The sequence below is a fragment of the Seriola aureovittata genome, chromosome 18 (genome assembly GCF_021018895.1).
Source record: "Seriola aureovittata isolate HTS-2021-v1 ecotype China chromosome 18, ASM2101889v1, whole genome shotgun sequence".
Taxonomy (NCBI): Eukaryota; Metazoa; Chordata; class Actinopteri; order Carangiformes; family Carangidae; genus Seriola; species Seriola aureovittata.
Genome location: NC_079381.1, coordinates 16,968,352 through 16,995,063, shown reverse-complemented (window position 1 = coordinate 16,995,063; position 26,712 = coordinate 16,968,352). Strand labels below are relative to the sequence as shown.

At 40.1% G+C, this 26,712-nt stretch overlaps 1 protein-coding gene across 6 annotated transcripts in view; it reads left to right on the top strand.

The window, feature by feature from the left end:
• LOC130186315 (probable E3 ubiquitin-protein ligase HERC1) overlaps positions 1-26,712 on the top strand; it is a 60,745-nt gene that overhangs the window by 9,656 nt on the left and 24,377 nt on the right. For 2 of the 6 annotated variants that reach the window (XM_056403345.1, XM_056403344.1), the window contains exons 13-58: positions 119-284; positions 528-653; positions 1,076-1,300; positions 1,513-1,665; positions 1,914-2,046; positions 2,557-2,760; positions 2,960-3,181; positions 3,527-3,700; positions 3,968-4,082; positions 4,246-4,363; positions 4,590-4,791; positions 4,926-5,247; positions 5,342-5,384; positions 5,474-5,519; positions 6,078-6,331; positions 6,609-6,806; positions 6,989-7,109; positions 7,256-7,496; positions 7,622-7,788; positions 7,947-8,099; positions 8,212-8,309; positions 8,434-8,529; positions 9,378-9,545; positions 9,649-9,888; positions 9,982-10,065; positions 10,278-10,503; positions 10,981-11,275; positions 11,621-12,408; positions 13,190-13,403; positions 14,092-14,261; positions 15,103-15,186; positions 16,094-16,280; positions 16,383-16,510; positions 16,640-16,848; positions 17,101-17,360; positions 17,516-17,568; positions 17,665-17,862; positions 18,588-18,753; positions 18,861-19,110; positions 19,800-20,028; positions 20,106-20,383; positions 20,766-20,893; positions 21,198-21,325; positions 21,600-21,827; positions 22,583-22,710; positions 22,884-23,083. In XM_056403345.1, the coding sequence (XP_056259320.1) occupies positions 119-284; positions 528-653; positions 1,076-1,300; positions 1,513-1,665; positions 1,914-2,046; positions 2,557-2,760; positions 2,960-3,181; positions 3,527-3,700; positions 3,968-4,082; positions 4,246-4,363; positions 4,590-4,791; positions 4,926-5,247; positions 5,342-5,384; positions 5,474-5,519; positions 6,078-6,331; positions 6,609-6,806; positions 6,989-7,109; positions 7,256-7,496; positions 7,622-7,788; positions 7,947-8,099; positions 8,212-8,309; positions 8,434-8,529; positions 9,378-9,545; positions 9,649-9,888; positions 9,982-10,065; positions 10,278-10,503; positions 10,981-11,275; positions 11,621-12,408; positions 13,190-13,403; positions 14,092-14,261; positions 15,103-15,186; positions 16,094-16,280; positions 16,383-16,510; positions 16,640-16,848; positions 17,101-17,360; positions 17,516-17,568; positions 17,665-17,862; positions 18,588-18,753; positions 18,861-19,110; positions 19,800-20,028; positions 20,106-20,383; positions 20,766-20,893; positions 21,198-21,325; positions 21,600-21,827; positions 22,583-22,710; positions 22,884-23,083 (8,616 nt within the window). Of the gene's footprint in view, positions 1-118; positions 285-527; positions 654-1,075; positions 1,301-1,512; positions 1,666-1,913; positions 2,047-2,556; positions 2,761-2,959; positions 3,182-3,526; positions 3,701-3,967; positions 4,083-4,245; positions 4,364-4,589; positions 4,792-4,925; positions 5,248-5,341; positions 5,385-5,473; positions 5,520-6,077; positions 6,332-6,608; positions 6,807-6,988; positions 7,110-7,255; positions 7,497-7,621; positions 7,789-7,946; positions 8,100-8,211; positions 8,310-8,433; positions 8,530-9,377; positions 9,546-9,648; positions 9,889-9,981; positions 10,066-10,277; positions 10,504-10,980; positions 11,276-11,620; positions 12,409-13,189; positions 13,404-13,549; positions 13,597-14,091; positions 14,262-15,102; positions 15,187-16,093; positions 16,281-16,382; positions 16,511-16,639; positions 16,849-17,100; positions 17,361-17,515; positions 17,569-17,664; positions 17,863-18,587; positions 18,754-18,860; positions 19,111-19,799; positions 20,029-20,105; positions 20,384-20,765; positions 20,894-21,197; positions 21,326-21,599; positions 21,828-22,582; positions 22,711-22,883; positions 23,084-26,712 lie in introns of all 6 variants that reach the window. The other 4 variants (XM_056403346.1, XM_056403347.1, XM_056403349.1 and 1 more) reach the window with 4 other exon arrangements.

The following is a 26,712-nucleotide window of genomic DNA, read 5'->3' as shown; positions in this document are numbered from 1 at the left end:
TTGAAAATATTTAGTGTAGAATCCTACAGACAAAAAAAGTTCACCACCAATGAGGAGGACACATTGACTCACTTTCCACTGGACCCACACTCCTAATGTTACACTGTCTTTGCCCCAGGGACCACCATCAGTTTCTTTTGCTGTGCATGAAGCTGCTATCCATCCACTTGTCTTTGGCCCATGCTGGGGGCACTGGTGCCATGGTTTTGGGGGCTCAGAGCAGACCGCTCAGAAATCTGCTCTTCAGGCTCATAGACACCAACATGCCGGACTCCATACAACAGGTAAACTAAAATGCCGTCCGTTTCTTAATAATTTTATGGTCACATATGACAGTGGGATTTGGAAGGATTGGTGCCAGGATAATAACTATATAACTATGTAGTGTCTAAATCAAAGTGTGATCTGGGTTGTTAGTTAGTTATTTGTGCTAATTTAGTTTTATTTATTATTTGTAGTAAATACTTCCTTTCCCTTGATCACCATGTGTATTTTCATATTGTGCTGATATTCCTCTCCATCCTCAGGCAGTTTTGAGCACGCTGTCCATTGGTGCATCTTTGCTGCTGCCTCCACTGAGGGAAAGAACAGAACTACTCCTCTCCCTCCTTCCTCAGGGCCCTCAGAGCTTGAATGTCCTCTCCAAAGGCCAGGTATGGGCAAAGAAAATGTATAATGTGTCATTATTTGCAGTGATGTTTATTATGACCAACTGTGGTTTATATGCATTTTGTCAAGAATCTGGTCTATATAGAAGATGTTTGTGTAAATGCAAGGACACAATTCAAGAACATGTATTCTGCCGTGGCTGCTTGTCTTCCCTCATTTTAACTATGACTCTGATCCAGAGAGTTGGCCAGGAAATGGATGGAGCTAGCAAACAGTGTGTTTGTCAAAGTCACAGCGCCAACTCGGAGCGTTGCTAGGCAATATGTGAAGACTGCTTGAATGTTGTGAAAATGTGTTGATGTCAGAACATTATTTCTTCACTGCAGAAATGTTTTTGGTAACCTCACAGTTACATGATCAAATACTAGACAGTTCTCTCTTCTTCTTTCATCTCCATCTTTCAAAGCGTCTTCAGTTAGACATGGTCCTCAGTAGCCTTCAGGACCAGAGCCATGTAGCTTCTCTACTGGGTTACAGCAATTTTGGGGAGGTGACAGCCCTGGGACCGCCTATGACACCTGCTATGTCAGCCCGGCCGCCCTCATCATCAAGCTCCGTTGAAGCCTATGACCCACTGCATTTAGCAGAGGTGCTCCTCAGAACCCTGCTCCTCAGCATAGGCTTTTACACGGTATGGGACCGAGGACCTCATTTGTTTGTGTGTAACTTTGTATTTTGGATGTGGGAAAGATTTACAGAATGGTTTTTGGGCATTTGTAGTGCATTGTTTTACTTGTACTGTTTCTTTAACTTCTGGACATTTTGTTGCACATTGTTAGCATTCAATTAGAGCGATGTTCCTGCTCCTCCACCTACATTTTCTTCATGTGTGTGTTCATACAGGAGCGAGCATTTGGGGAACTGGAGAAAAACAGTGACAAACAGCTTTCAAGTGATAGCCAGGGACAGACTGATCCTCCCTGTCACTTCCACCAGCTGCTGTCTGGACTTCACAAACACTTGCTCGCCCATTGCTTCATCCATTCCAGCCCTGAGGTACACTAAAGTAACAACTATACAAAATAAAACAATATACAACAACAAATAAAATGTACAGTGCATTATTATTACAGAAATAACTAACAGGAAATGGCCCATCCATTTTTCAGTATAATAGGAATAATAATAATAATGATAATAGTCTTATGCTGACAGGTCTTGTATATTTAAACTGAATATTTTACCCTGAGCCTTGTGGTGTTATAAGCTGCATTTATGTTTATACTGATTCCTCTGTTTTGCAGGATGACAGCAGTGTAACGCTGCTTCGTGAACATCTTTACCTGCTGCTCCCCTGTGCTGCTGAGACACTCAGGAGATCCACCAAGCTGCTGAAGGAGAGTTCCCAGGATAAACAAATCATCAAGAAGCTGAACAGTAAGAATAAATGCTTGAAACAAGTGTGCGTTATTATAGCCTAGATACTCTGCTGTCCCATATATTATTTGTTGTTGTTATGTGAGTTATTTGCAAAGATCTTGATGGCTCTTTTAATCACACTCACAAAACATCACGGAAATGATTTTATTTTCCTTTTTTATTATTTAATGACCAGTGGAAGGGCAGGTTCAAACATTTATACAGCAGATATCTCAGTATATACTTTAGTGTTGTGTGCCAAAAACAACATCAGGTATAATTATTTTTCTTAACTTATATATATATAATGGCACTGTTAGGTCTACAGATTTTAGAGTGTAGAGTTGGATCAGTTAACACTGAGATGTTAAGTTGATCTGATGAGAGGCACATAAACACATTCAATAAATGGATTTTAAAATCTATAATTTAATTCTCTACTTTGCTTCTATATCCGTTTTTCTGGCTGTAGTCCTCAATTTTATCAGCAAGTCTAATCCCCCTCTCTCGTCTCACCCCTTGTCCCAGTGGTGTTGTACAACTCAGTGGCTGGCAGCCTGCTGTGCCAGGTAATGTACTCCTTGCTACTGCTCCCCCTGGGCACAGTTCAACCTCTCCTGAGCCATTTACTGGCCTTGTTGGAGCACCTCAATGATTTCAATAGGCTGCTGCCAGAGACAGGCCTCCTGGAAGAACAAGAACTGGGGATAGAGGCTCAAAAAACCTGTTCAGGTTAGTACATTTTGACCTACATGCTTGACCCACAGATTTATCTTTAATGAGTATTATTATTATTATTATTGGTCACAGCTTTGACATGGATATAGTTTGTTTTTTTTGTTTTTTTAAAGGATGGCACATTTTTATACTTTAGATTCTTCTTGGAAAAAATATAGAGTAGTTTCACAATGACAAGGGGTCTTCTCTACAGATAAGAGTGAAGAAAACACATGCCTTGGACAGCAGCCACAGGAGGAGGAGTGCAAGTGGGTTTGGGTGTTGGACCTGGAACGGTCCGTAGCGTTGGCAGTCGGCCGCTGCCTTGGTGGTATGCTGCAAGGTCCACCGCCCTCACTCCAGGAGAAAACAGCAGAGTTCTGGCTATCAAATGTCCTCCTCAGGAACGGCCTTGAGATGGACTTTGAGGAGCTGGGTAAGAAAACAAACTGCTTGCTCTTCATGCATTCACGTGTGCTAATGTCTTGGCAAGCCAACTGAAAGCAGTTGTCATCCCAAGATTGATGTTGCACCAATGTGTCCACATTCTGTTTGGTTTGTTATGGAGACTATTAATGAGTGAGGAGGGATATTTGTTTTATTAGGTAGTTGACATTAGAGCTAGATAAGAAACATGGGTATAGAATGAATGGGATTATAAACAGCAACATTACCTAGCTCACCTTATATGGTATACATCTTAGACCAGGAGACCCTGAAGGGCATCTGCAACTTAAAGTTATAACTTATCCTGTGTCCCATGTGACGCTTTGTCCTTTAGACTCCAGCATGGCATGGCTGACTGAGGTGGTGCTTCTGGGCAGCAGTGATGCCAGGCTTGCAGAGCTCAATCTGAATGAGGAAACCAGGACTTTACTGGAACTGGCACTGGGATCCTCCAGAGGACCTGCAAGTGGACTGTGGCAGAAGATGGAGGAGTATGCTCACAGCAAAGGTATTTTCACTTGCACATTTCTGTTTAGGTGAACGAGTGTGTGCCTGTTTTTGAATGTTTATAATGTAAATATCCAGGTGATAATGGACCAACTGTTGATTTTTAAAATCTTGCTTGACAGAACTATCAAACATTATCACACTTGCTGTGGTCATTTGCTTTACAATAAACATAGATTTATAAAAAAAAATCAGATCTTTAGGCTGTGTATTTTTCCTGTTTGTCACTTTGTTGTAATTGAGCTGTATTGTTTTGCTGTGAGAGCAGAATGGGAGAGCGGAGGCTCTTCAGGCGACTGTTTGCTGCAGACGGTCTGTCGCTGCAGTCTGGCTGCTCTTCTGAAACACACAGGTCTGCAGAATGAGGCCTATTGGCAGGACAGGTTAGTAATACAAAAGTAATATTTACTGAAATGTCTACTCAGTACTTAGTTATTGAGGTTTATCCATTTTGTTATTTTTAAAGGACAGAATAATGTGAATTAATTGTTACTGTATAACATCTACAGTCAAACAATGCTAATTATCCACTCTATTTCTCCACAGATATGATCCCTGTGAGAAGCTGTTAGATGTCTATGAAACCGTTTATAAAATCAGAAGCACTCTTTTGGCACATAAAAACTCTACAAGGACGTCACAGGTGCAGGCTGCTGCCAAACAGGTACCATTACTTAAATGAAACAATTATAGAGCAAAACTGAGTGATTTTTTTTGTACTGAAAAATTATGATTGGCCTTGTAACAATTATTGCACATTTACCTTTTGTTTCATCATTCATTTCTCCACTATATTAAAAAGGACTCAGACATCATCTGATTAAAACAGAGAAAAGTACATGTATTTTACATATTTATTAAAGCTTATGGTTTGCTTTCTTGATTTGCAGACCGCTCAATCTCCCCAAAGCCCTGATATAGACGGACAACAGCCAGGGACCTCGGTGGAGCAAGCGGGAAAGGATCACGAGCAGCAGTCAGCAGGTCACTGTAGCCGGGAGGTGCAGGTGACCTCACCTCCCACAGCCAACCACAACCAGGAGGAGGTTGCAGAGGATGATGCATTTGGCAATAGTCGTATGTGCATGTCAGGTTAGAAACGCATATCTCTGTTTCTAACTTACCCCTGTGATTTTAAAAAATTGCTTTGTTTTGTATCTAAAAGTTTGTAGGCTGACGCAAGTTACATGCACAGAAATCATCATTACAACACATCTGGTTCTCAGGTGTCTTTCCTGTCTCTGCAGAGGTCCTAGAATCATTCATGGCCACCCGGGAGGCCATGCAGGTACAGCAGAACGTGACAGTGTACGAGTCATTTGGCACTTCCACCCTCCCCAGCAGCATGGAAAGCCCCGTCAGCCCAGACAGGGAGCCAGATCTTAAGCAGCAGTGGGAGAAGCACAGGGAGTCTGAGGAAAGCTTGTCTTTCCCTGCTGCCTGCCATCTGGTGGCGTCCCGCTGTCTCTTCCTCCTGCTGGGGGTCAGGCCTGCTTGGGTGGAACCCAGCGAAAGGGAGAATAGTCAGGCTGTGAACAATGGAGCAAGGTAGAGTTTAAGTCAGGCAGTGCATTTGTTTGTTTTTTTGTTATAGAGCTGCTGTGGTTTCTGTGAACTGAATTAAATGTCCGTCCACTTTCAGGAAATCAACAGAATCCTTTACGGCAGCTGATAGCCGAAAACAGGTTAGTCTTGTACAGCACAAGCACAGTGCAGCTCAATGTGGGTTTATACCTCCTTATCGGTGCTAACATACTGTCCTTGTTTCATTCAGTCTGACCAGTCCAAAAATACCTTGGGATCCACCAAAAATAAAATGGGTATGTGTAAATATTTGTACAATTTGTGCATTTTTTTTGAAATGTCATAAACTACAGTCCTGTATTATTGAATGATTTGCTTATATGCGAAGATTGATACCACTCTCATATCTGCCATCTAAATATAAGACTTCAGCCAGCAGCCGGTTAGCTTAGCTTATTATAAAGTCGAACAGCTGCAGCCTGGCACAGTCAGAACCCTCTGTAAAACCAGAAATTGTTATTTTTACACTTCGGTTTTGGTATGGATTAATTAAACAAGATATAACACGATATAACGGAAGCAAATATTTTTTTTAATTGATGAACTACTGAACAATGTATATGTGTGACACCAAAAAGAGATGAACTCTTTTTGTCAGTATGAATAAGTCTCTTATGAGAAATTTGTTCTTCTTTTTTTTTTTTTTTAATCAGTGTGAGAAATCACACTAAGTATTTATTCATACAAACATTGAACACTGAATGAATGATTAACACCACAAGAGGTGTTGAAATATTATATCAGAAAAGACTGAGACAATGTTTGCCTTTGTTCCTCTGCTCTGTGTCTTCCAGGCTTACCTCTGTGCTCCTTGGGCATCATGAAAGACGCTTGGGATCGCCTGCGGCAGTGTATCAGCCCGACCGCGACCATGTCCCAATATGGCAACAACACTCTGCCAATACTCAACCAGGTGTTCCACTTTGTATGTGGAAGCCTGATCCACTTATCATCCTCCTCGCCATCACTGCCGGGTGGACAGACGTGTAGTCAGGCGGATCCGAAGGCCATTACCTTTGCTATACTGCAGCAGCAACAGAGGGCTGAGGTAATTAGATTTTTCTTTTTTATATTAAAAGAAAAACTTAAAGAATGCTGCTGAGGATTTAGACCTCTGTAGCACCTCCAGCTATTTCTTTTACATATTGTTAATTAAATGAGATGTAATCAGCCACATAGGCCCAAATGTAGGTGGAAATGATTAAAAACCTGCAACAAGATTTGCAAAATGCAGCTCTGGAAATGATTTGGAAGACGTAATGGATTTCTGTGATAACATGTGAAGGGCCTATCTAACTAAAAACTATTCCCTTTGTCATGGTCAGATGCGTCTAGAGGCCTTGTGTCAGATGTCATCCTTCCTGTCAAAGATGGAGGAGAAGAGCAGCGGGTTCACGGTCACGTCTCAGTTTCCTGCGTTATTGCAGTCCGTGCAGCTTCAGTTCCTCTCTGGATGCTTTGCTTTGGGAACCCAAATCATTGGCTCTCACACTGGAGCTAATTATGAGATGCAGCATTACATGGTACATCTAGTAATCATGTTATCAGATTGTTTGTGCAGATGTTTATGATTAGTAGAGATGAAAAGAAAGAAAGAGAATGACTATTTAATCCAGCCGGATGGAGAGAGGGGAAACACTGATATTATATTTCATGAATTTGCTGTTGTATAAATTACTAGCCAATCCCTCTCATCTCAATCCAGTCTGGTACACATTCAGCTTGTATGGATACGCAGAGAGAGCTACAGTCTGCAGCCCACAACTTCTACCAGCAGGTGGTGCGTGTCCTCAGACAGAGGGTTCTGTTTGAAAGAGAACATACAGGTTTGTTTATGATTATTTCGTTTTGCATCTATTTAACATGTTGGAGTTTCAGATGAACAGCACGGTACAACTTGTCCTTGGCTGGTTCTTCTGCACTTTTCATTTTAATTTTCGTATAGCTGAGATATTGTCTCTATCGTACTCAGGTTCCTGCCAGCACCTTCTCCTTGCCACAATGTTTGCACTGAATTTCTGCTACCAACCAGTGGACCTGGTGCTGGTCATCAAATGTGGCATCCTGGAAATCCTTTCCATGTTGACCAACAACAGCTGTGCTCTGATGAACCAGAGTTGGTTTGCAGCCACTACATCTGGATCCATGCTACTGAGTGGGGCTGTCAGACTAGCTTGTACGCGCCTGCTTCAGATATTGACTGTCGCTGCAAGGTGAGAGTGTGGAGTGTAAGCAGCTGTTAAGAAGTGTGCAGGACTTGTTCTACTATTTCATTCACTGAAAAGTTAAGATACATTTTAGTGTTGACAGTTGCATAACAAGCTGTCTGTTGTCTCAGCTCCTGTGAGGATTCACTGCCTATTGATGTCTCCCATGCCCTAATGGATGTGATGTGTGAGCAGCTCCAAAATGTCCTGCACACTTTCCACCAGCAGCAGACAGCAGAGAGAGGAACAGCTGAGAGAACAGATCTGGACTCCAACAGCAAGAGCGCAAATCTAGTTGGTGTGGCAAATTTAGCTATATTGAACGTCCCTGAAATAGTTTTACTGTGAATACAATTTGATGAAAAGATCACAATTCAGTTTCTTCTTTCAAAGGACAGACGTGAAGCCATTAATTGTGTTTTTGAGCACAGTCTTCTTGCTATTTTGTTGTTTCAGGAGTGGAAAGCAGCAAAGTGGTTGAATCTCAACTTGCAGATTTCTTGGTGTTTCTGAGGCGTGTGCTGTCATTAAAAGTAATGAAAAGACTTTCTACTTTTGTCAAATGGATTGATCCACTAATGGCCATTATTTCACACAAGTGCCCTTCAGGTAAGACACTTTAAAATAATCATTTAAAACAGCATTGCTATTATTTACATTGCAGGAGAGTTCACATTAGTTCCATCTGATTCCCTGTTCACCACCACCGTCCTCTTTTCAGGATCTCCTCGCTTCCAGAACCTTCGCACAAAGCTCTTGGCCTTTCACGTTTTAGAACGACTGTTACCTGCTTGTTCTGAGCCTGTTCAAATTCAACAGGTATGATACAACATGAAGTAACTGAAGAAGATATTAATGCATAACTGGCAACCCTGTTTGTTAGTTTGAAATTGTACATTAAGATGAAGTTTTCCCATGTTTGTTTTTCTTTGTCTCCTTGTAGATTGTTAAACAGCTCTTTCAACTCTTGTCTGTTTGTATGTGGGAGGAACCACTAGCTGAGAGGAATCATGAGGAGCCAGCTGAGAAAGACACAGGGGTAATAAAGTAGTATCACTTTAATAATACTGTTACTTTAGAGATTCCTGCAATACTATGCTTTTTACTATGTTATATTGCTGTATGACCAGTATAATGCCTTCTTTCTATCCATGGATTGTACATGCTTTGTGGGAATTACATGCTAGCCTGAGCTTTGTGCTCAGTACTCTGGATCACATTTCGATCTGTTCACAATTGTATTGAAATGTTTACAAATAATAATTGCCTTTATGGCAATATCATAAAGGAAAGTGGTAAGTGTTTATTACTGGTGGAAAATAGTGAATGAAGTGAAGCAGTAATCTGAGAGAAAATGGCTGTGTTCAGGAAGAAGGGAAATGCACTGCTGGCAGTAATGACACTGAAAACAGCAGGGCTACTTGATAGAACAGATGGGCCCGTTCTCCATGGTGGGGGTAGGATATGAAGTGAGAGAGAACAGAAAAAAATAAAAACAAATTTGATAACTGTCAAATTGCCAAGAATATTACATGAATTACATGCATATGAAATATAACCCTTGAGTATAAAATGATAATTAGTATCTGAAAATGTGATTTGCTAATAAGTGATCATTTATTTACAGACTCTCTGTCAGCCTGGTGGTTAGAAGTGTTTCTTACATCTGTAACTTTTTCAATTTTCCTTAGATTTAGCATTTTCAGGATTTTTACATTTTAGGGATGTTTGTAATTTATATCTTTGTCATTTAATTTGCAAAGTGTCATGTTGTTTATATTTTTCTTTCCATTTATTCTCTATTTCTCATTGCAACCAACTTTCATATTCAGTTGATGGACATGTTGGTATACGGTGCTTATGTGTTATCCACCACATGTTTTGCAGAATCCTGGCAACTACGATGAATGTATTCCCATTGGAGATTTTTCCTTTGACCCGCACAAGATAATCTGCTGTTCTTTAGAGAGCGGGAACATCCTCTCCCATGGTTCAGGAGGGAAAGGTTACGGACTGGCCACCACTTCCATCACCTCTGGCTGTTTCATATGGAAGGTAAGGCAGTGGTGTCTGATCTCTCTTTCTTGTTCATTGACCAGATTTTATCACTCAAATCTTCAATAACTTGACATGTACTCAACCTCTCTCCTCTCTCCAGTTCTATATTACCAAAGAGAACCGGGGCAATGAGGGCACGTGTATTGGTGTTTCACGCTGGCCAGTCAGAGATCACAACCACCACACCACCACTGACATGTGGCTGTATCGTGCTTATAGTGGCAACCTGTATCATGGAGGAGAGCTAGTCCGCACGCTTCCATCTTTTACCCAGGGGGACACCATCACCTGTATCCTGGACATGGAGGCTCACACCATATCATTTGCTAAGAATGACAAGGTCTGACCAGATATTCACAGTTAGCATTCAGGAGTTTTGCTCTAATTGACTGCTGTGTTTTCTCTGAAATCTTTGTGTGTGTTTTTCTGCCAGGAGCCAAAGTTGGCATTTGAAGGTGTGGTTGCCTCTGAACTGTACCCCTGTGTGTTGTTCTACAGCAGTAATCCTGGAGAGAAGGTACATACTGTACGCACCTACTCCATAGAGCATGTGTTGCATGTGCGCACTTGTGCTCTTGCCCCACAAGCAAAGCATTTTTGTTATTGATAACCATGATCTTTGGCCAGAGTTGGCTACCTGTGGATTGTATCAACACTAGGACCCAGAAATTTAAAGAGCAAGGAAAACATTTGTAGTGCAACAAAACCGTGCCTCTGTTTCTGTCACAGGTGGCACTACGTGACCTCCAGATGAGAGGTATGCCCAGTAATCTACTTCCTGGTGAGCCTCTCTGCAGCCCTCGAACGACGGTGCTACTGGAGTCGACGGTGCAGCTCCTCCGCAGGCTCCATCAGTGTGACCAGTGGGCCTCGCACATCAACCAGCACATCCATACCCAGCTTGAGCTCATTGGTCCCTTGCTGAAAGAGGATGACTTGGGAAGCTTCAATCAAGGTCAGGCACAAGTTTAGACATTTTAGCCTGCTGTTTTGTACTAGTAATCTCGGTTACATTTTGTACCAGGTTTGCTAGATTTGTGTATAACTACCCCCCTAAGATTTTTGAGGGACACAGGAAGGGCCCTAATTTTCTCTTTGACCAATGTAGGTTTCCACATTATCTTTCAGTTATGTGTTACATGAAACAAAAACAAAGTAATAGAGACGTTAAACAATTCCCTGTCAGCCACAGTCCACCTGTCGTGGACCCAGGAGTGAGCAGCTGGTGTGAAGAACAGATGGAGGAAACCAGCTTGAGAATCTTATTTGATTTGGTACATCTGTGGCTTGAACATTTGCCACTGACTGTTAAGCAGTATCAAGTATTTGAGTTTCAAAATTAAAGGCAACTGATTAAGCTAATATGTACTTTTACGTGAAATGTAAGTAATGAAGGTTTGTTTGATTGTCACTATCGTACATTCTCCTGCAGGCTTCAGTCCCACACACTCTGAGAAAGAAGAGGATGAAAGAGACAAAGACCAGGCTGGTGACGACACAGGGGAATTGCCAGCACATCGCCGGTCCTTGTCAGAGGCCAAGCTGGCTGCTCTTTGCAACCAAGTGTGGCCGGTACTGGCCCTGATCGGAGGAGTGGACAGTGGTCTGCGGGCTGGAGGTCTGTGCCGACACAAACCCAGCGGACGCAGGGCTATTCTGCTTGGCGTCCTGAAAGAAGGAAGCTCCCTGGCCAAGCTTCAGTGGGAGGAGCCAGACCTCTCTGTCAGGTATTACAAATATATATTCATGCTTACGCCTACTTATTTATGATTAAATGTCTTTGTATATGTTTCTTAACTTATGACTCTCATTAACTTCCATTAAACAATTATTATATTTTTCTTGTCTTGGTCCTTTCAGCATCTTTACTACTCTGTATAATTCTTTTCTGTTAGTGTTTATTTTTCCTCCTGTGTGAGTTACTTTATTTTTCTTTCATCATTTACCCCTCTGATCTTACTTTCTTCTTGCTTCCCCTTCTTCATTCTTAAATCCATTAACCCCTGTTGAATCCGTCCTGGTGTCAATCCATGCTCTATCTGTGGGTTCTTCCCATCCTTCCAATAACTAAGCTCCATGAATTCTTGGTCACCCAGCGACACGCCGATCATCTCATTGGAGCCCTGTGACATATCCTGCTGCGATGTCACCCGACTTGGAGGCCTCAAACCGACGGTGTTGTTAGATCTGATTTATTTGATGGGGCTGCTGGAGGAGCAGGGGTGGCTGGGGGCTTATCCAGGCCCCAAAAGGAAATACTCAGAGGAGAACACGAAAGAGGGCGAGACGCAGAGCTGTTTGGATGAAGACGCATCCGATGAAGTCAGATGGCTGACAGAAGATGAGAGGAAAAGATTTAAAGATCAGAAGGTTGAGACAGACCCCTTCATATCATCGTTCTCAACCAAAGATGCCACAAAGATTACGGACCATCAGGAGCTGACATGTCTATCCCTACCTCACCAAACATCCCAGACCTCTAAAGCAGATGCCTTTGCACTTGAACTGAGAGCAGTTAGAGTCTCATATCTTCTCATTGGAGCTTTGAAATCCCTCACTGTCATTTTTAGCTGTGAGAAGCTATCAGATTTGCTTCTAGTGTCTAAACACGACCCTTCCAGCTCTTCAGTCAGTCCCCTCTCCAGCCTAAACCCTGACCAGGCTAAGACCATCAGCAAACAATGGGATGAGAGTGCTGAGCTGAGATCAGTGTTGCAGTATGTGGTGCAGAGCATGGTGAAGTGGGCGGTCAGGCCTTGTCCCATCAAACAGAGCGTGTCTCTTACTGACCTGGAAAGGGCTCAGGTCATGATCTACAAAGGAGCCCTTAACAGACTGCAGGAGGACAAAGAACGCAAAGGTATCTAAATTTATGGATTATATTTGGTAGTTATTGTTGTTCGGTTACTGTATCAGAGAGCTGGAGACTTCGAACTTGGACATGTTTCACACTTAAGTCACAAAAATTCAGATGTAGGAGTTGAGTTGGACTTGTCAAGAAATAAATAAGGTAGCAACATGGACACCTAGCATAGCCACACACCATGAATATTTAATTATTTGGCCTTTGCATTGAAAAGACTTGGTTGATATTAGTCCCAATATTACAACTACTAACTACTGTTTTCATCGTTCGTGTGGTCTTCAAAACATCAGAAAGTGATGAAAAATGCCCATCGGAGTTTCCCAAAGCCTAAGGTGGCAACTTCAGCAGTCTTATTTTGTCTGAGCATCAGTAGAAAATGCAAAGATATTCAGTTCACAATAAAGTAGAGACGAGATAAAGCATCATGTTCTCTAGAGCCATCAACTGTCAAATTAGCTGCATAATTTTCTGTTGATTAGTTAATCATTGCAGCTCTAGTTGGTATGTAAAACACACTATTAACACATCTTTAAAAGGAAAATGTTGAAAACAAATTACTTGCTAATAATCTATATTCACACCTGAAAGACTTGAATCTTGTCTTGGAGTTTGCTTTTGAAGACTTGCCTCAGACTTGTGCTCAAGATATAGGGAGTTTCACAGACAGACTTAAAAGCAGCTCTGTTGTGATGTATTCAGGGTCAAAAAAAAAAAAAAAAGTATAATAATAACTAATGGGAGTGATCTGACCTTCATCATTACATTTTCCTTGCAGAATCAGGCCACCACTTGTCATCTCAGCCCATTTCCAAGTCCTCCAGCTCTGTGTCCCTGTACAGTGCAGGGTCAGAAGGAACTGCCATCTTCGGCCAGTCAAACAGAGCCTCTGCCTCATCCTCTAATACTGACTTGGCATCATCTCTGCCAACAAACCTGCAGGCAGATGGCCTTGATCATTTCAACCCTTTCCTTCCGATCAGCCTCCTCCAGTGAGTATAGAATGGGTTTGTTGTATGAAAAAAAAAACATATTAATTTGATTTACCTGTTGGTTGAGTAATCATACTAAAAGCTCAGTACAGCACATTGTCAGAAATTGGAGTTATGGTCAATTCTCATGTTACTGATTGCTACAGACCTGTATCTTTTGGCGGCAGCAGCTTTTCTGAAGTCCAGGGAATGGGTGAGTTAGGATCTATATGAAAACAGAGAGTGAGGATTCTGCTTGCACTGTCTTTATCTAGGCTGCAGCTCTGCCTGCTTGTTTTTCTCTTAACCCAGCCAGCTGATCAGAGTGTCGGTGTTATTCCTGCTTTCAAGAGGCGAACAAACAAACAGCTTCAGGGTTATGTAATAAAACAGAAAATACTTTCTAAGCTCTCCAGGGAGGAGAATTTTGACAAGAATAGTACCAAGCTCTTTGCCAAAAGTCTCCTACAATACAAAGCACATATTCTACCACCTTCTCTGGGTTACCAGGCTTGAGCAAAATGTTGACGTAAAAGGATACATGCTTGATTTGCTGTGATTTTTAGGCATCTTAAATCAGGTTAAAAGAGGCTCAACTTTGCTTTTAGATACTTAATATTTCAAAAGTTTGTTTGGGACTGACGACTGGTAGTGTAGCACCACTTGCTTTGTGTTATTACTGTATATACTATATCTTCACTCCTTCTAGGCACATGGTGCTAACTCGGTTCCCTACGCTTACCGGCCTGGTTAGTGCTCCCTCCGTTCTGCACCCTTGCTTCAGCCTGGCCAGCTCTGCTTCTTGTGATGCCTTCACAGAGCAGCAGACTAGCTTCATGGAACCAGGTCCCTGCAGCACGCAGGCCAGAAGCAGCCTGGGTAAGAACAAACGCAGAGACGTTGATGGGGGAAAAGCTGTCAATACACAGCAGTACATTAAAAAGAAAAACTCCTCTAATTTGAATGTATCTCCTAATTTAAAATTACTGATAAACATCACAATGTTTTAAAGAGAATATCATTGCTAGTTGCTGCAGAATTGCAGGTCAGTTCGGTTTTTAACAAACTTTTTCCCCATGCTGGCTTCATATTCAAACATGCTATTAAAGTAACTTCGAAATGAATTGAATTTAGCCAGACTTCTGTGTTATCATAACAGGAGAACGGTGATAACTCATTGGAAACTCTGTCTCTTGCATGATCTTACATGTTCAGCTATTTGTCACTTATCTTATCTGCTGCTCAAAACAGCATGTGTTTTGCTCTGTTATTGGACAGATATGATATTAAAACCATCAACTGCATGCATGACACAGTTTGTGCACTTACATGCTTGAATGGCACCATTTGTTTCATTGTCAGTTATGTTGGTGTTCTTTTTGAACATTGCTGGTTAGTGCATTGAACTTAAGGTCATTGCTCTGACTTTCACATTTTAGACATTAGGATTAACAGGACAGTTGATTGGTAGGTGTCATCATTCATTCAGGACATGAAAACTAAATTGAAAAGGTGTACTGTACATAGGATGGAGATGGCGTTTTGTCTGTAAACTAATAAAACAGCATAAGGATAAGAATTAAAACTAAATGTGAAGGTAATTTTATTTATCTGCTAAATTCCACAGCAGTCTACATGCATGAAATATTCAAGATGTCGCTGTGGGCTTGTTTTTGTTTTCTGTTTTTTGTGTACTTTTCCTTTTCTCCTCAACCACCAGAACGGACACAAATGTTTGTCACCAGTCGGTTGCTAGAAATGGGATTCTCTATGAGACATATCTACTGGGCCATGGAGGCAGCAGGTACTGCTTTGTGGAGTGTGTCTGATACCACAGACTTTTTTGCTTCATGTGCTTTTCTATTTTAAACATCTGTCCTTCACTGTGTGCTGCAGCCTTCCTGTAGTATTTATAAAGAGAAAAGTGTGTGTTGTGTGTGTGGAAAAAAAAGCCTTTTCTTTGATAAAAGAATTGATTTATTGGTTTTAGGATGAACACAGTGCTGTTGTTATTTTCTAGTGTTAATGTTATTTTTACATGCATCAAAATTACTATTACCATATATTTAATACATATTATCATTATTATAATGAGGGTGTTCAAAGAAAACAAGTGTCTTCCTGATTTTCTGCCTTCTGCCTACTGGAGAAATGTAATTTGGTGGATGGTCATCAGATTTTCCAACCTCTCATCAGAAAAGGAAAGAAAAATTGTCATGCCTTTAAACATTTCTACTCAGTTTCTTACAACACTACACTATCATTTTGAATTTCATGCAAATCTTATTTTCACTAAAATGTTGCTCACAGAAGCTCCTAAGGTGACAATGTCACCTCACTGTAATTCAGAATTTTGTTCGTAGTTTTCGTATGGCACAGATCATATGTGTATTCTGAGCATGTAAACAATTCTAAGTGTATTTTCACATTTACATATAGCACCAACATACAGTGTCACACTTTTACCACTTAAATTCCCTTCATTATGCTAATTTTGCTAATTTTCCTCACTTACTATATCACAAATTGCACACCACCCCTCATCCCATACTTTTACTGTCAGAGCAGATGTACCAGCCTAACCTTAAACATTACACAGAAGCGTGATCATCTGGTGGTGATGTCCGACATGAAGTAGCAATGCAGCACTCCATGATCCATCCTTTTTTTTTTGAACTCTGACAGTTCAACTTCCCTGTGGTCCCTCCCAGATGTAGCAGGTGACTTGGACTCTCAGACCATTGAGGTGTTGGCCAGCTGGATGCTAGAGCACCCCCTGACTGAGGAACAGCAGGCAGCCGAGTCGGCTAGACCCGAGGGTGCTCCTGAGACCCCGTCTCCAGATGGACCGGAGACAGTGCAATGTCCTGAGCGCTCCACCAGTCAACCCAGTGAAAGGTCAGAGATTTCAGAAGCATACTCGCATTTTGCAGTTGGTACAGTAATATTGTCATAAGTACAACCAGTTTGCTGACGGACTGCATGTTATTTTTTTTACAGCTTGTTGCCAGGGCTGGACTGGATAGAGAGGGAGAACTTCTTGGATGTCCACCTGACCAGGAACAGACCTCCTCCGGCTCGGCGGCGACGCTCAGGCCCAACTCAGAGGACCTCCTTCCGAAGGGCAGGTCAGAGTAACAGCTTTGATTCAGGAATGAAATGTGCACATCAAAGCTGTGTTAGATCATGTGTTGGTTTTGTGGCTTACTGTACATCTTACTGAGTGTTTTCATTTGAAACAAACACAATCTTTTCAGACTTGCCATCACCCAACCCCCTCCCACAGCTGTACCAGCAGCACACAGCAGTCGGTGAATGGCCAGAGCAGGTGGAGTTTCATCCTTTCTCTGCTGAGGAGGAGTCAGAGTTGGGCTACATGGATGACCCATACCATGAGGAAAGTTATGAGGACCTGCTCACCCCCTCGTTCTTCAGTTTGGAGAGAGACACACTCCAGATAGTGGAGGTGACACACAAATTATCACTAAGGCTACAAAGCATGGAAAAAACCAAAATCTAGTTTTGATTATTTTAATAAATATATGTTATGATTTGAAGTGCAAAACGACAACCACAGAAGTGTCACAGACTAACTTGTGTCACATAATTTTGTACATTGTATTTATTCCTACACTGTGTTTAAAACATTCATGCATGCAGTTCACTTCTTGTCAGAGTACTAGAAATATTATCATCCATCTTATTACCATTGTTTTAGGGAGGAGAAGAACACAGTCAGATGGTGAAATGTGAGCTCTGCAACACCCTTACCCTCCAGTTTAACAATCACATAAAGCGGCGTCACCCAGGTTGCGGGCAGAGTGCAGCACGAAAGGGCTACGACAGCACCGGGGCTTACGTGGATGTCTGGTTCAAAGGGGAGTGTGGCTCCAACTTTCCCTTCTACCTCCTCTGCAGCTCCTGCAGGGAAAAGTATCTGGCTGCAAACCTGAGTGACACAAGTTCTAAATATGAAAGGTAAAGCAGATATACTGTATGTCACATGATGTATGCAGGAAATGATGAATGGATGCATGCAACTGTGCCTGTAGACTCTTCGATGTTTGTACATGTAACTGGTTACAATACATACCCTTTTATTTAACGTTGTTTTGTCCTCCATTTGCTTTTAGGATTAAAGGTCTGACATCTGATTTGATTGGCCAGTTGGACAGCACATCTGATGGTAGGGAAGGGTATTTTCACTCTAAAGTAGGACAAGTCATTTGATACTCATTAAATGCATTTTTTTGTAATATGAATGGTACTTCTGTTTGCTAAGATGATTGGGAAATGAGCCACCAAGACGAGTGTGACACAGACAAGCTGACGGGCCTGGAGGACTTTGGGCTCTTGCTGAGACCGCTGGGGCTGACAGAAAAGAAGCTGGTACCAGACCCCATAGCCTTTACTGAGCCAGATCCACTCGGAGCCCGGGTTTACAGCTCTGCTGACCCAACAAGCGCAGCAGCTCCCAAAGGTACTGGGTGTTTATTATAGTAGCTACTATAGTTGTGGTTCAGCATCAATGAGTTCAGTGGTGACAGATAAATATGATGCATTTGCACATACTGTATGATATCAACAGATGTAGAACTGGAAAAAAGCAGTTGCATGCAAACTTGCACATTAAAGAGTGGAAGAATCCTAGGTAAAGGGCAGGGGTCTTATTTGATTTTTCCATTCACTTTTTCTGCAGATCTTCCATTGTAGGACAGTGTGACACCAAACCAATCACCCATGACTATAATAAAAATTCCAGTATCCACACACCTCTGAATATTAAATAGCAGGTCATATACAAACAGAACAGTAGGTTGCATTCACTCAGTGGTTAATTGTCCTCTTGTTCCTATTGGATGTTTCTTTCACTTTCTCTGGTGAAAGATTTAGCCCACTTTTTTGTAACACACACCCACATTCCCTGTGTGCTTGTTGGCAGCATCCACACTCCATCCACAGTCAGACTTACTGCAGCATAGTGCCTCATTACTCATTTATCATAGCTGCACATCTGAGGCACACACATTCCCAGTGAACCAGCATGGTTGTTCTTTTTTTTTTTTTTTTTGCATGCTGACATCAGAGGGATAAGCATACCATGTACTCTCAGAGTAATTTAATATGAGTTTAGCAAGATGTATCAGTGCTTTGTCCTATAACTAACAGAATCCTCTTTGATGTGTTTATTTTTGTCCTCACCAGGGAATGCCCTTGTTGAGCAGAAGACCTCTCTGAGCCTTGGACAGCAGGCAATATCACTGAGGGACTCTCATGACAGACTGAAAGCTTTAAGAAGAGTCACCTCCACCGCACAGATTCTGCTCGCCTACAGCATGGTGATGAGAGCACTGTCTCAAACTGCCTCTAGGTACATTACATCTGACCAAAATATACCCTTGTTGATACATTTTTTTCACCAATTCACTGCGGTTTCAGGATTCCTATTTTATCTTCTATTCTATTCTATCTCTCCAGTGCATCAGTGTGCAGCCAGTCCAATGGATTAGAGTCCTTGGGTCTGGCAGATATCCGCATCTTGGTGCGTTTGATGACTCTAGCAGCAGGGGGCAGGGCTCACAACTGTGTGGACAGACAGTCAGGTGCAAAGGGGCAGGCAACCGAACGCAACAACTCCACCTGCCTCAGCTTCCTTACCTCAGCCATCGGCAGCGTGGTGTCCCATAGCTCTACTGCTTACAGACAGCTAGTGGAGATATGCACTCAGGTCAGTTTTCTTTGGTCAATCCACTATTTATAAAAACTGTATAAGCTAATTATCATCTTTGGGCAAAAATATCTAAGTTTTACATCACATTATATCACTATATCACCTTTATATCACAGTGTCACAAATGCCTTTTGATAATAATACATGTACATATTTTTTAATGCATCAGTTAATTACATTTTCTCTCTTGTACTTTTTCCATATTTGTCTGAATTAATTACAGTGTGATCAGTTAGACTGTGGATGTCTGGACTGGAATTTAGGCCGATTGGCTGTTTGAACATCTGACTCGATATAATTGGTTGTTTTATGCTTTATTTATTTATATAGGAATAAGGCCAAGTGTTCAATGAAAACTGTGATGAAAGCAAATTTAGGCTGGTAAAAGATTCATTACAAGGAGCTTTAAGAATGACTTAAAACCAACACATGTACAGCACAATAAATATACAAAAATACAGTAATTAAGATTAAAATAAAGAGCTTTTTTTTTTTTTTTTCAGATGAAATTAAAGGAACAAATGTGGCAAAAGCATAGAAAATTATAAATGATATTATGATCCATTGAAATAAGAAATTATCTAAGCATTAAGTGATTATTTCAGTGTGAACATATACTGTATAAATGCTGGCAAATGGATGTAAATTCTAAAATGTGAATATCCTCTTAATATTGCTGCCTGTAGGACCTAATGGCAGCAGCTACAGGGGTCAACATCGGGGCCATCAGTGACCCACAGCAGAGAGGTTGCCTGAGCTCCAGTCTAACAGCTGCAGCCCAGGGAGCCCAGCAGCAGAGGGACTGCAATGACCAGACGCCCCCAACATTCCTGGTCACGCAAAGTCTGGTCACCCTGCTGACGGAAAAGGGTGTTCACTGTTACAGCTCAGACAGGGCCGAACACGAGACTAATGGTGAGAGAGAGTAGTTGTGTTGTTATGTGTAATTATTTATTACAATGTTTGAAATCCTATGTGTCTGTTTAATGTAGATGCAGGAAACCACGGGGTGTCTTCTTCGTCCTTGCCTCCCTCCCCTCTACCCCACTTGAATGCCAGAGTGGGCCCTCTGGAGCTGGCTAATGCGTTGGCAGCATGTGTCCTGTCTGCCAGGCTGACCAGTAAACACCGCCAGTGGGCAGCACAGCAGCTGGTGCAGGCCTTGGCCGCCACAGGAAGAGACAGTCCTAATCGTCCCCAGACATACAGCGACCTGGCTGGTGACTTACGCAAATGTCCTCTCAAGAGGCTGGAAGGACATTACAACAAGGTACGGGATTTATAGGATTAGTACTCAGTCAATTCAGTACAATTTATTTGAACAATCTGCATTGTAACAATGCTTAGTCACAGCTACTTGTATTGTTTCTGTTATCGTTTTTCATAGCACAAACATTATTCTCTTGTGTTTTGATAACAGGATGATATGTGTTCAGAAAATAAAGCCATGGCTTTCCATTATCTATGTAAAAAAAATGTGAGAATATTAATCATCATTATAATAATCATCTTAATAATCATCATAATCTATCACACCTCTAACCACGACTGTGCACAGCAATAAGTGGTCTATAACACACAGGTATGACATTTCCCCACCAATCATGTCAAATGTAGTATAAGTATCTTTACATTATTTCTGTTCATTTCAGGTGGCTAGCTGTTCCTGGAGCAGTGAGCAGAGCTTGCTGGCTACATGTTCTCAGGACAAAGTGGTGCAACTATGGACCATCAACCAGAACTCAGTGGAGTTACAGACCACTTTTTCCTGCATTACGAGGTAGTGTCTACTCGATCCAATATTGATTATTTTGTTATTGTTTTGATGCTAAATTTTTAAAAGATATCTGGTTATCTAACTTCCCAAACCTTCATTTTTTTTTTATAGATAAATATCTATATTCATAATTTAGAAAGACTAATATACGTGCACAGAAAGATGTACATTTTAGCCATAATTAAAACATATTATGAAAAATGAATGGTTCCTGTATGATACCTAGAGAATTCTGAAAATATCAAAGGGGTTGCTATGAAAGGATTGGATGGTGAAACCAAATTTTCCTCCCTTTGACTCTCTCCAGTAAGGCGGACAGATCAAACAGTGAAAGGGCAGGTAGATGTCATCACATGTCTCCTGTGTACTGGAGTCCAGGGGGAAACTTCTTGGCTGCCCCTGAGAACAAACACATCAACATCATGAACATCAGGGGTAAGTGCATTTGTCTTTTTTTTTTTTTTTTTTTTACTAGTCTCAGATTTTATTACTTGTCTTGTTAAGAAAGACCACCTCCCGACATGTTATAGGACACATAAAAATATTCTGCTTCGAACAATAATTTGTAAAATGAAATAAAAAAACTCTGCACCTACATCATTCTGCAGCAAAACACATTTTTGAGTAGAGGGGGACTTTAAACAGCTGTAAGATGTCTAATAATCAGATCAGTAGTCTCTACAATTTGAATTGTTCTGTCACTTTACAGGATCTCACTGTCATGTGGAGGCTCAGGTGTCTCGGGTCACAGCCCTCTGCTGGGCTCACACTTTCAGCTTGTGGGTCCTTGACCAGCCACCAGCCTGTAAGAATAGAGCTGCTGAGAGCCTGTTGGTGGGTCGGCTGGATGGCTCCCTCTGCTGGCTGCAGGTCACAATGCAGGAAATGGAGTTAAATGTGAAGAGCACTGAACTCACCCACTGCCACAGGAAAGAGGGTGAGGTGGCTGCTACACACTGCTACTGACAGACCCTATCAGAATAAAATGTTTTTCATGAAAATGAAATCACACATCACACTCAGATTTTAATGTAATTATAAAGAGAGACATTACATTCAGTGACATACTGAGAACATTTCAAATTAATTGTTTAACTTACTACATATTTCTCTTTAAATTTCTATTGTTGATAATACCTCTTAGCTGATGTGTTTGAGTGGACACATCTCCACTCATACCATTTTTGAAATTAAGTACATGTTTTAGACTTAAAGGCCTAATACAGCCTTTTGGGAAACGCACCTATTTTCATTCTTGCTGGGAGTTAAATGAGAAGATTGATGCCACTTTCATGCCTGTACGGTAAATACGAAACTAGAGTCAGCAGCTGCTTAGCTTAGTTAGGCATAAAGTCTGTAAAGAGGTGGAAACAGCTGGCCTGGCTCTGTCCAAAAGCAAGAAAAATTGCATATTAGCACACCCAAAGGCCACTAATTAACTTGTCTTGTTTGTTTAATCTATACACAAATGTTAACAAAATGTAAAAGCTCCTTGTGTCCAGTCTTTATGCTACATTAATTTAAGATTAGCTAAACTGAGCTAAGGTAATCAACTCCTGGCTTTACCTTCGTATAAACACAACAGTGGTATCAATCTTCTCATCTAACTCTAGGCAAGAATGCAACATTAATTTCTCAAAAATATCAACTTATTCTTTTAAAAGACTGATCTTCTCCCATGATTCCTTCTAGCCCCCCAGTGTGTCGCCTGGCACAGTGAGGACAAGCCTTTTGCAGTGGGCTATCCCACTGGAAAGATCCTTTTGGCCACAACTGAGACCTATGAGAATGAGCAGCCTGTAGTGCTGTCTGTCTTCCAGGTTTGCCTGCAAAGTTTCCTCCATACTCATTTTGATTGCAGTATGCTGAAGAGCCCTGCATAAGAGACAAAGAACTGCATGTGCCTCAAACCCAACTATGTGACACTGTTGTCTACACTGTGACACAGAATATACAGGAAATCATTTTCACTCTCCTTCTCTTCACTCTACAGGACAGTGTGAGTTCTTTAAAATGGGATCCCACAGGACACTTGCTGCTCTGCTTGAGCAGGTCAGAGGTAACAAAGATACTGGGACGCTCTGGTGGCACCTGGGTGACCCTGCACTCCCTCATTCACACCAGCACGGTTAACATCGCTGAATGGTGCCCCCTTGCTGGTAGAGCACCTGATCCCAAGCTCATGATGGCTGCGTGAGTTTAAATAACTCATTCTTCATTCTTTCTCTGCCTCTTTTGTTTTTAGATAACCAATAACTTAACAACAAAATTGTAACAATTTTAGAGAAAGATATAGAAAGAATTCATGAAAATCTAACAATATCTAATAATACTATACTATGACGTTTATTGACAGTTTTTTTACCTTATTATACTGTGACATTTTTTACCTTTTTATACTGACCTTCTTTGACGTTTTCTGCCATAGTATACTATGACCTTTTTTAGACAGTTTTATGCCATACTATACTATGACGTTTTAATCCATACTATACTATGACGTTTTTTGATCATTTTATGCCATACTATGCTATGACTTTTTTAGACAATTTTATGCTATACTATGACGTTTTTTGACAATTTTATGCCTTATAATACTATGACGTTTTAATCCATACTATACTGTCATTTTTTGACATTTTTATGCCTTACCATACCATTACGTTTAATGCCATACTATACTATGAGGTTTTATGACTATTTAAGCCATACTGTACTATTACGTTTTTTGACAATTTTATGCCATACCAAACTATAAGGTTTATGACAATTTTATGCCTTGCTATACTATGACGTTTATTGACATTTCTTGGCTCATTATACTATGACCATTTTTGACAGTTTTTACCTTGTTATACTGTGACGTTTTTTGACGTTTTGTGACTTACTATACTACAACGTTTTATGCCATAGTAAACTATGACGTTTTATACTATGACGTTTGTATGCCACAGTTACTATAATTACTTTTTTATACCTTACTATACTATAATTTTTAATGCCTAACTGTTATGTTTTCATCAGAACTGATGTTGGACCCCAAAGCATGACAGGACACAAAACATACCAGCAATAACAGTGCAAGAAGGTTTATTTGGGAAAAGACAATAGTGATGGTGAATGTAAAAGGGGAGTGGGTTAGGGTTAAGGAAGTCGTCTTCAGCACAGGAGAACGAAGAGTTAATAAATTTAAAACACCGGGGAGATCCCTGAAACACTAAATAAATCTGTAGAGACACAAATGTTTTTTTGCCTTACTATTATATGACGATTTTTGTTGTTGTTATGCCATACTATACTATGACGTTTTATCACAATTTTGTGCCATACTATACTATGTTTTTTGACAATTTTATGCCTTACCATACTATGACGCTTTTTGATGATTTTATGCCTTACTATACTATGATGTTTTATGCCATACTATACTATGACGTTTTTTGACAATTTTATGCCTCACTATACTATGACGTTTTTTGATGATTTTATGCCATACTATACTATGACGTTTTTTGATGATTTTATGCCTTACTATACTATGATGTTTTATGCCTTACTATACTATGACGTTTTTTGACAATTTTATGCCATACTATACTATGACGTTTTATGCCTTACTATACTATGATGTTTTATGCCTTACTATACTATGACGTTTTTTGACAATTTTATGCCATATTATACAATGACGTTTTTTGATGATTTTATGCCTTACTATACTATGATGTTTTATGCCTTACTATACTATGACGTTTTTTGACAATTTTATGCCATACTATACTATGACGTTTTATGCCTTACTATACTATGATGTTTTATGCCATACTATACTATGACGTTTTTTGACAATTTTATGCCATATTATACAATGACGTTTTTTGATGATTTTATGCCTCACTATACTATGACTTTTTTTGACAATTTTATGCCTTACTATACTATGACGTGTTTTGACAATTTTATGCCATACTATACTATGACGTTTTATGCCTTACTATACTATGACGTTTTTTGGCAATTTTATACCATATTATACAATGACGTTTTTTGACAATTTTATGCCTTACTATACTATGACGTTTTTTGACAATTTTATGCCATACTATACTATGACGTTTATTGACGATTTTATGACATAATATACTATGACGTGTTTTGACAATTTTATGCCGTACTATACTATGATGTTTTATGCCATACTATAATATGAGGTTTTTTGGCAATTTTATGCCTCACTATACTATGACGTTTTTTGACAATTTTATGCCATACTATAGTATGACGTTTATTGACAATTTTATGACATAATATACCATGATGTTTTTTGATACTTTTATGCCTTCCTATACTATGACGTTTTTTGGCAATTTTATGCCTCACTATACTATGAAGTTTTTGACAATTTTTTGCCTTACTATACTATAACGTTTTGTGACAATTATATGCCTTACTATACTATGACGCTTTATGCCTTACTATACTATGACGCTTTATGCCATACTATACTATGACGTTTTTTGGCAATTTTATGCCTCACTATACTATGACGTTTTTTGACAATTTTATGCCTTATATACTATGACGTTTTCTGATGATTTTATGCCATCAGAACTGATGTATGACCCCAGAGCATGACAGGACACAAAACACACCAGCAATAACAGTGCAAGACGGTTTATTTGGGAAAAGACAATAGTGATGGTGAATGTAGAAGGAGAGTGGGTCCTGGAAATCCGGGAAGTCGTCTTCAGCACAGGAGAACAAAGAGTTAATAAATTTAAAACACCAGGGAGATCACTGAAACACTAAATAAATCTGTAGACAGAAATGTTTTTTTGCCTTACTATAATATGATGATTTTTGTTGTTTTTATGCCATACTTATATTGTGATGTTTTTTGACAATTTTATGCCTTACTATACTATGACGTTTTTTGCCTTACTATACTATGACGTTTTATGCCATACTATACTATACTATGACGTTTCTTGACAATTTCATGCCTTGCTATACTATGACGTTTTATGCTGTACTATACTATGACGTGTTTTGACAATTTTATGACATAATATACCATGATGTTTTTTGATACTTTTATGCCTTCCTATACTATGACGTTTTTTGACAATTTAATGCCTCACTATACTATGACGTTTTTGACAATTTTTTGCCTTACTATACTATGACGTTTTTTGACAATTTTATTCCTCACTATACTATGACGGTTTTTGACAATTTTATGCCTTACTATACTATGACGTTTTCTGATGATTTTATGCCATCAGAACTGATGTATGACCCCAGAGCATGACAGGACACAAAACACACCAGCAATAACAGTGCAAGAAGGTTTATTTGGGAAAAGACAATAGTGATGGTGAATGTAGAAGGAGAGTGGGTCCTGGAAATCCAGGAAGTCGTCTTCAGCACAGGAGAAAAAGAGTTAATAAATTTAAAACACCAGGGAGATCACTGAAACACTAAATAAATCTGTAGAGACACAAATGTTTTTTTGCCTTACTATAATATGATGATTTTTGTTGTTTTTATGCCATACTTATATTGTGATGATTTTTGACAATTTTATGCCTTACTATACTATGACATTTTATGCCATACTATACTATGACGTTTTTTGACAATTTTATGCCATACTATACTATGACGTTTTATGCCATACTATATTATGACGTTTTTTGACAATTTTATGCCTTACTATACTATGACATTTTATGCCATACTATACTATACTATGACGTTTTTTGACAATTTAATGCCTCACTATACTATGACGTTTTTTGACAATTTTATGCCTTACTATA